General features: G+C 46.1%; 1 protein-coding gene across 2 annotated transcripts; it reads right to left on the reverse strand.

The window, feature by feature from the left end:
- Positions 1 to 1,387: 1,387 nt before the first annotated feature.
- Positions 1,388 to 8,709, reverse strand: ANP32E (acidic nuclear phosphoprotein 32 family member E). 2 transcript variants are annotated; one of them, XM_005430313.3, is made up of 6 exons: positions 8,556 to 8,709; positions 7,962 to 8,084; positions 7,123 to 7,285; positions 6,249 to 6,403; positions 5,350 to 5,401; positions 1,388 to 4,024 (listed from the first exon to the last, which is right to left on the reverse strand). In XM_005430313.3, exons 1-6 carry the CDS (start codon positions 8,613 to 8,615, stop codon positions 3,957 to 3,959), a joined length of 621 nt encoding a protein of 206 aa, XP_005430370.1. In that variant the 5' UTR covers positions 8,616 to 8,709; the 3' UTR covers positions 1,388 to 3,956. The 2 variants fall into 2 exon arrangements, with proteins under 2 accessions (XP_005430370.1, XP_030920577.1); XM_031064717.1 differs by having other exon boundaries at positions 1,388 to 4,021; positions 8,556 to 8,703.
- Positions 8,710 to 9,615: the final 906 nt, after the last annotated feature.

The raw sequence follows: 9,615 nt of genomic DNA on the forward strand, positions 1-9,615 counted from the left end.
GCGCGCCCCCTCAGGAGGATGCCTGGGCTGGGGAATGGCGCCCCGAACCCTGAGGAAGGAAAAGGAGGGGAAGCAGCACCACTGGGAGGGGGAGATAAGGGCCGGGGAAGGAGCGAGAAGGGGCACAACAGGACAAAAGCCCCGGGAGGAGAAGGAGGAGGAGGAAGGAGCAGGATGGAGGAAGCCGCCCGCCGGCACGGCTTCCCCTCACTGCAACAAAATGGAGGGCGGGGGGGCTGTGCAGGGCTAGGGCGCTGCTGGATCGCGGGTAGCGGCCACATCCCTCGGTCCCTGCCCAATTCCACCTGAAGACACCAGGAGCGACAGATGCTTGGTGTTGTGGCAGGAGGTGAGCTGTGAAAAGCAGAGGTTGGGGCAGGGAGAGGAAGTTCCTCATCATGAGGAGGTGAGGAACCCAGCAGCCACACAGCAGGTTTTTCCTGGCTTTGAAGATGTGCCCACACACCACTGGAGCTTTGTCCTTTGCCATCAAAGTACTGCGTGACAACCTGGTTTTATTTCACCCACCTGCAACCCCAGAAGATGGATTTAATTTATTTAAAGCAGAGGTTGGGGCAGGGAGAGGAAGTTCCTCATCATGAGGAGGTGAGGAACCCAGCAGCCACACAGCAGGTTTTTCCTGGCTTTGAAGATGTGCCCACACACCACTGGAGCTTTGTCCTTTGCCATCAAAGTACTGCGTGACAACCTGGTTTTATTTCACCCACCTGCAACCCCAGAAGATGGATTTAATTTATTTAAAGTCATCCCAAAACTTAGGTTCTGTTTGGCCCCAGAGCCACTGGGAAATGGGTGCAGAGGGTAGAGACGTGGGGCTTCAGCTGGAACACCAATTCTTCTCCACCCTTTAAAGCTAAATAAACTATCACAGAAAGTCACCACCCATTTCTTGCCTAATTGCTCATCCAGCAGCAGAAAAGCCTGTTTGCCAAGGGCTTTCTCAAGTGCATCCAAGGGATTTTTGCCAGGAATGCTGGACTAATCCCAAGATAAAACAATGCTTTCTCTAGCTCGGGAGGAGCAGCAGGTTTTTTTTTTAAACATTGTTCTTGTGTGAGGAATATTTCAGCACCAGACTTAGCTCAGGCTGCTGGGCACAAGGCAGGACCTGTGAAAAGCAAATCTCAGGACTCGCCCAGACTCTGATGTCTATGACATCTGTGTTAAACTCACCCGGAAACACTCAGGGAACCATTCGGGTTTTCCAGAACATCCTACCTCAAATGTTCCAATGTTACCAAGGACTCGAGTACAAGTCCGAGTTCCATCCCCAGAAACACACACACCATTCTGCAGATTTCCACAACCAGAAAGAAAATTCCCTTACTCCATTCCTTCCCACAGGTGGACATACCCCGAGAAGTAATCCAATACAATAGTCTCAATTTATTTGAAATAATTCGGTTTGAAAACTTTTTAATTTAAAATTTACAGCACACATGGGGAGGAAACATGTTTTGTTACAACTAAAAGTTACCAGAAGAGTGCTGCAGGGCTGTTGTCTTTAATTTAACACTGTCATGGCTTTATTCAAAACACAGTTGCACAAAATCAGTTACTCCAAAGTTTCAGGAAAGAGTCGGAGAAGGAACCAAACCACACTATATACAGACTGCCATACAAAGAGCATTAAAATAGGACAAAACCTCTACAAAATATAAAACCCACCCTGACGTATTTGCATGAAAAGACCACCCACCAAGCAAAAAAGTTTCAAAAGTTATCTGGAGGCTCTGAATTCCTCGTTAAAAAACGCTGTTGCTGCATGCCGAGCGGAGGACACGGGACCGGGGATGGTGACACTGGGACAGATTTCTTGGGTTCGTGAGGGGCTCAGGTTCCACGTGGTGGAACTGTGGCTGTTTGGGAAGTGGGAAGTCTGGCCTAGGGAAAGGCTGTCACCCCTCAGAGCTCTGGTCTTGCTTATCCAAACAAGCCCACTACCCACGTTATTTTAATCCATCAAAATAGACTTTTTTTTTTTCTTCTTCCATTTAAAACTAATTTTATCTGCATCAGTAACAGACATTTAAGTAAAACCCTGACATGGAGGTGCTCTAACGTACACACTTATAAATAACAAGTTTCAATCTAAGGACAAGAAGCAAAAGGATGGGAAAAAACACTTTTTCTCTCAAAGCTGAGCACGGAGTGAGTGCCTCGCCCAGAGCCTTCAGGACATGACAACCATGCACTGACCCAGCCAGGACTCATCACAAACACAGGACTTGGTTGTGGCTGCAAAGGAAGTTTCACCACAGCTTTTCTAGTGTCTTTAGAGATATCCTTTAAAAAGCACAAAGCCCGAGGAGTCAGTTGTTCCCCAGTGTACCACCAGACTCCGCTTTGAGGCTGGGATGGTTCAGGAGAAACCCGGAGTTAAGGCTCTAGTTAGGGGGGGAATAAAACCACACACACAGGGAGTGAGTGGGGCTTTGCAGAACTTCAACCCTGCATGATCTAAACTCCACCCAAGAGCTGGAGGTCACACTGAAATTCCTAAGGGACACCCCACAGGGAACCAGGTGATGAGGGACTGACTCTCTTAGACCCAGGAATCTCTCTCCTCCCACCTGCAGGCTCTCCCCAGTTTCTGGCAGCCAGGACAGATACAAAAATAAGTCTCTGCAATAAAGCTGTGTGTGATATTTGGTTCAGGACCTATGTGAGACTGATGTCAGGCAGTGTGACACCGCCACTACGCTGTGTGAAACCCAGGTCACGCCTGAAGGAGGAATGCTGGAAGTGAAAATTTGTTTCCAACAGGAAAGGATGATACATTGGGGCAGATCAGGAATTATAAAGGCTGCTAGATAAAAAGCTTCTCTGCACATCCCTCATGCTCTCTCTGCAGCCACTCAATATAAACCCCCAAATATTCCCAACTGTTACACACAAACTGAGTGTTTTACAGCCAGATTTAAACAGTTTAAGAGGTGAAGTGCAGAGAAGGGCCAACTTGGGTTCATTCTTCCCTTCAACAGTTCTAGAAAAGCTGGGGGGTGGAAAACGACACGCTTGGAGGAGTTACCCGTTCACTTCTGCATCAGAAATGCATATTTCATCTATTTTATACATTTTATAGCCATGAGTGGTGCAGAATTCCCAGAATGACAATGCAAGAGCAAAGTGAGTGAAAGTTTAACAAAGATTTCTGGCAAAAAGGTTTAAAACTACACATTAATTGCTTTGTTAATACCTGCAGTGACAATGGACTTGGGGGAAAATTTATGGATTGCAACCCTGTAAGGATCACAATTCTTTCAGTTTGCCAAAATACACTCTTGAAGGAATCTAGTGAATACTCCAAATACTGAACATTGGAGCAAGCAGGAAAACAAAAACATCTTCTGAAACCCACTGAGGCTTTACCCTGGAATACCCAAAATAGAGAGGAGCTTTAAAAAAAAAAATCACAGGAGTCACCTTTTAAAAAAACTGAAACATGGGTGTCATCTAGTTGGGGGTTTCCAGTTGAATCCATGGAAAACTTGGCCTAGAGTCAACTGATTTAAGAAAGAGTGGGGAATTCACTGTAGAGCACTTTTCAGTTCAGCTTTTTAAGCATAAAAACTTTAAAATCCTGAATGAAAACTCCCAACATTAAACCCATGGGACATGGGGTTGGATTCAGGGCTAACAATGACCAACACAGCAAGATTGTACGAAATTAAAGAGCTCCAAAGAAAAGTCTGGTGGGGGGAATTTGCCAATGGCTTCAGTGATTATAGGGTTGAAAATTGTTCTCTACAGAAGGTTCCCTATGGGCTATCAGAGCTTATCTGGAATGATAAAAGGGGCAGGAATAGTAAAACCACACTTCTGCTATAAAAAGTTAACATAGGATTTCTGTCAGGACATCTATGGTACATGGACATACAGAGCTGCATAATCACTATTGCGTCTTTCTCAACTGGAGAGTCTGGTCCTGCAAATTAATCCTCCTCTTCCTCGCCTTCATCCTCGGGCTCTCGTTTCCTCTTCTCCCCTCGGACACCCTCTGCTAAGGAGAGAGGGGACACACACAGCTCATTATGGTCTGCCCACAGAGAACAGGAGAAGGGAATGGGGAGTGTGTGTGGGGTGCAGGTGTGTTCCTGATGGAACAGCCCAGCCCAGGATCCTGCACAACATCCCTGGGATTTCTGTGCCAAACAGACAGAACATCCCAGCCCAGGATCCTGCACAAAATCCCTGGGATTTCTGTGACCAAGGGCCAGAAGATCCCAACCCAGGATCCTGCAGAACATCCCTGGATTTTCTATGGCCAAAGGCTGGATTTGGGTGCTGTGCTGTGGAACATCCCAGCCCAGGATCCTGCACAAAATCCCTGGATTTTCTGTGGCAAAGGACCAGAACATCCCAGCCCAGGATTCTGCACAACATCCCTGGGATTTCTGTGGCCAAGGTCCAGAACATCCCTGGGATTTCTGTCCCAAAGAGCCAGAACATCCCTAGGATTTCTGTGCCAAAGAGACAGAACATCCCAGCTAGGATCCTGCAAAACATCCCTGGTTTTTCTGTGCCCAAGGGCTGATCTGGGTGCTGTGCTGTAGAATATCCCTGTTTTTCTGTGCCCAGGGGCTGATCTGGGTGCTGTGCTGTAGAATATCCCTGTTTTTCTGTGCCCAGGGGCTGATCTGGGTGCTGTGCTGTAGAATATCCCTGTTTTTCTGTGCCCAGGGGCTGATCTGGGTGGTGTGCTGTGCTCTCTGCTGGTGGGAGCCCGCAGTGCAATGCTGCCCCAGCCAGTCCATTCATTGCCCAGCAGCCACCCCCTGGCCAGTGGATTCGTACTAAGGGAAGAATTCACACTGCTCCTTCAGAAATACTGGTTTTGCAAGTGGAAAATCCAGCTCCCAAACCTGCTCCACTGAGCCCAGCATGGGGAGGAGATGGGAGCTCAGCTGGGGAGAAATTCTGGGATTTGTCTTTACAAACACCTGGAATTTTTTTATGAAAAAAAATTATTAAAAAATACTGCAGTAAGCCACTTCTTGCAAACAGAACTTTGTCCCAGAATTGCTTATGGAGAAGCTGGATAAAGGGAAAGCTCCAGCTGCTCCTGGCTGCCAGAGGAGACTCTGGTGCACTTGAGGGATATTTCCAATGTATGTAAATAACAAGATGCACAGCAGAGCCCCACTCCTCTCCACATCAAAGAACAATTTCCAACTGCACAGCAGATAGTGCCTTTCCTTTCAGAAAACTGTTGGTTCTTCCTCACTTTTACTTGATTTTTTGTGTTAGCGTGCATGCCCCAAACCCACAAAGACAATTCTAGAGAATTGATTATTTCAGTCACAACTTCAATCCTTGAGCACTTACCTTCTTCCTCCTCATCACCTCCTTCAACGTAGTCATCATCATCCTCTTCATCCTGTACGAAAATTGGGAGATATTTTTACAATTTCTGTTTATTGAAGTCTTGTTTCCACAATGATCCCAAGCAGAAATCCAGGAATTCCCTGCAATTTCTCCACCAGGGCATCAGTCAGCCCCAGAGGTTCATTTCTTTGATTTTCCCCACTCTTCACTTCTTTAGGTCAGCTCAAAGTTATTGAAAAATTAACTGTGAGAGAGATGCCAGCAGCTCTAGATTGCCTTTGAACCCACAATAAGAGCCTGGAGGAAAAGGTGCATAACTCTGTTAAAACAAGTGAGTTTTTGTCTTAGTTTTTTTTTTGTCTTGTTCTAAAGCTGATAGATGAGGAATGTAAACGAATTAACAATCAGCTCCAGAGAATTCAACAAACCCAAGTCTTGTTTTTATATCCCTCTGCTTGGTGGAATTTTGTACACAGGGGAGTGTGACAAGTCAAAATGGGGAAACAAACCTCTGATAGTGGCCCTTGGAATATTGGGATTAAACCCACTCCACATGAACTCCCTGGCAGGAAGCAAACTCTTATCAAAGAACCAGCAGTGGCTGGGCACAGGATCCCAAATCCCCTTCAATCCCAAATGGGGGGGCTGCTTTGGGGGCACAAACCCCACGCCAAGCACGTTCCCTGCAGGAGGGGAGGACCTGAGCAGGACCCAGGGCTTCACTGCTGTCCTGTAATTTGTGTGATCAGTTTATAGCTACAAGAACTCTACTCATCACCTCCTGAAAGGTGCCTGTTTTCTCTTCTCTGGGAACTGTACCAGAACTGTTTTCTGTAACCACAGAACCCCACAGGAGCTTCTCTTTGCTTCCTGCACTTGGCAGCATTTACAAACTTTACCTGAATTTCTTCTTTCATCAGGTATGAAAGACCAACTTCCTCCTCCTCTTCACCTTCACCCAAATCTGAAGCTCCATCGTCTTCATCATCTTCTTCTTCATATTCTCCTGGAGGCCCAGCTTCATTCTCATCATCATCATCATCTTCATCCCCCTCTGCAGTGAAGAACACAGATAGAAGACCAGAAGTTCAGTTCCATTCTCTCCTCTCTGGGTATAGCAGGCTGGGCTGGCCCTAATAGTTTTTCTCCTGAAGGATTTGGGGATTTTTATTTTTTTCTAAATCCAGGCAACACATGGGAAATGACCATGATTGTAACCAAGTTAAATTTTGTCATTTTTTTCTCTAAGAAAGACTCTCAGAGTTTTTCCATCATAAGCTTCAGGCAAAACTTCTGATGTCTGAAGCAGCTACAAATACAAAATCCTGCCAGCCCTAACAGCCCCCCTTAAGGACTGCAACCAAGCTGGGACCAAAAGGAACTAGGTGTGCTTTTGGAACTAAAATCTATATTATACTGAAGCAGGGGCCTGAAACCATTACAAAACCCTGTAAAATTCTAATTTTTTATTCAACACAATGTGCATGTCCCCTCGCTCTGTATCACTCAGTGGCACAAAGAGCTTTACTGCTGGCAACAAGAATATTTGTGTCTTTGCAAAAGTATCTTTAGTCCAATTCTCTTAAGCCCAGGTGGCTTCTGCAGGACTGGAACCTGTTTTTGTTATTATTTATTAACACCAAACACACTCTGGCCTCTGCTCTTCAGGAGCACAAGCAGAATTGCACTTGTGTGCTCAGGAAAACCTTGAACTACATGGAGGTCTTTATTCCAGCATCCCATTCCTGCCCCCAGTTTGTTTCAGGAAGTTACCATCATCATCATCTTCTGAGTCTGGTGCCTCGTTGTCCTCCTGATCAAACCCATCCAGGTATGTGATCTGCTGGAGCAGCTCAAAGATGCTGTCCCTGTAGTCCTCAAGGTTTGTAATCTCACAGTTGAACAGGTCAAGACTCTTCAAATTCTTCAGATTTTGCTGAAAATAAATGAAAATATTTGGGTTTTTTTTTTCCCCGTGGTGCTCCCAGATACAGCAGGGTGACAACCCAAGAATAACAGAATTTACTTTATCCTCATCTCATTTCTAGTCAGAATTTTTCTCCCTCTAAGTTCAGCCCAAGTTGCTGGCAGCAGCCAAATCCCCACCAAAGGCACTTGTGTGGAATAACTCCCAACCTCGGGGGCTAGGTTATGTGTGCAGAGCCCAGTTTTGGGCAGAAACCCTGTGGGAATCCATAAAATTAGAGGGTTTTGGTGATAAAACCCCAATCATCCAGAAAAATGGGTGAATGGATCACCACTGGTAGCTCCCTCCTCTGCCCCACTCCTGCCCGTATCACACCTGTGTCTGAATCACTTCACATTTTAATGAAAACTCAGCAGACAAACACACCTTAACCAACAAGCCCAGAGGAATCAGCATCACACATCTTGGCCACTTTTTCTTCAAAGACAAAACAAGCCCAACCATCTCAGATTTGGGACATCCCATCCCATTTTTCAGCAGTGGGGTTCCACATGCTGTCCTATAACCATGGCACTGAGTCTATCAACCGTGATATTTTATCAATCCAACGCAAAAATATTAAGTGCTCTTGATAAAAAATAGTATTTATTACATCTCCCCAGAGCCCCTCCCATTTCATACTCACAAGAGCTTCCACAGTGCCAAGATCTTTGATTTTGTTGCCACTTAGATTTAGATATGTGAGATTAGGACATCTCTCTGCAAGGACCTCCAGGCCTCCAGAAATGACATTGTCACTCAACTCCAGCTATTGGACAGGAAAAAAAAGGAATTAACAAACAGATTTTCAGCCTCAGAATCAGCTGCATCATTGTTAATTGTTCTCCCTTTAAGAATGTAATCGCTTTTGAAGATTCACTCAAGGTAACAAGCTTTAGCTGTCAAAAAGTTCCTTTAAATTGAGAATTATAAACTGCTGCTTAAATCTCATGGGTTTGGGCACCTCAGTTTTAAGTTACCAGGACTGGAGTTCATTGAGTGACCCAAGAACCTCCTACCAAGGCATAGCTTGACCTTCACAACATCCAAGCAGTTACTGCCCCAAGAACACAGACCAAAAACCAAACCCAGCTCACCATAATTAACTGGAAACACCCAAATAAATTTCAGTTCTTAAAAATACATTTTAGACGCCCACGAAGCACTTTCAGCACCACAGGAGTCCAACCCTGAGTGCTGAAAGGTGCAACCATGGCTCTGCCAGCCCAAAGGTACCCACCTTCCGGAGCTTGCTCAACGTGGGCAGCTTGGCCAGGGATGTCAGCTCAACGTTGGCCATGCTGAGAAACTGGAGCTCCTTAAATGAGTCATTGAGCCCTTCGATCTCCCCGTTGCTGGAGCGGCAGTTATCGAGCACCAACTCTGTCACCTGCAATCAGGCCAGCCAGGCACACGCGGGTGTCACAGCAGCAAATTCACCTGAAACCCACCCCAGGGACTGGGCAGTGCCTGCAGGGTTGGGGCTTCATATCAAATCAGAGCAGATTTCTGCCCTGAAATCGCCAACGTTCACCTAATTTAAAAAATTACGCAGTAATTTCCTGTTCTCTAAGCGTGCATTAAACTTTGCAAAAACGGCCACCTGACCCCAAAACTCCATCGTACAACTCCCCACAGAAGCACTGCAGCCGACCAACTGCTGACTTCTAAGGTCTCATCATTTAACTGTGCATAACCAAACTCATAAAACCAGTTTCTCTCTGAACCTAAAACCTTCTGACTCCAGATTATTTTCCCAGAGGTTCCTAGAGGTTAATGAAGTCCCAAATAAATAATTTCCTTGTGCCCAAGCCACTCAATAATCAATACAGGCCGCGTACTTGTAGAAGCAACCACAAGAAGCAGCCAATTAATTTTAAATTATTTTATCTAGAGTGGAACATTCACTTGGCAAAGGACAGGCACAAGGTGACTTCTTTTCCCTGCACACTAACAAAATTTTGGGAGTGCTGCCGACGCCTAGCACCACGAGGCCAGCTTCCCACTATTACTTAATTTTTTCATTAAAAGACGCCCATTATTCCATACAGACACCAAATTTCAAGCCAAGCTGCCGGGAGGAGAGGGAGGTTCCCAGCTTCATCCCCAGCTGGCAGCGCGACGAGGCCTCTCCGAGTACCTGCCACCCGCAAACACGGCTGGATGCGTTAAACCAACACTTTCGGGCTGTTTTTTCCCCCCAAAAAACCCACGTGCTCCGGGTCAGGCAAAGCGAAAGTCTCAGGACTTTACTCTTGGGGCGAACCGGGCGGGGATTTCCTTGGGGCCAAGCGGGGAGC

The sequence above is a fragment of the Geospiza fortis genome, unplaced genomic scaffold (assembly GCF_000277835.1).
Source record: "Geospiza fortis unplaced genomic scaffold, GeoFor_1.0 scaffold439, whole genome shotgun sequence".
NCBI classification, from domain to species: Eukaryota; Metazoa; Chordata; class Aves; order Passeriformes; family Thraupidae; genus Geospiza; species Geospiza fortis.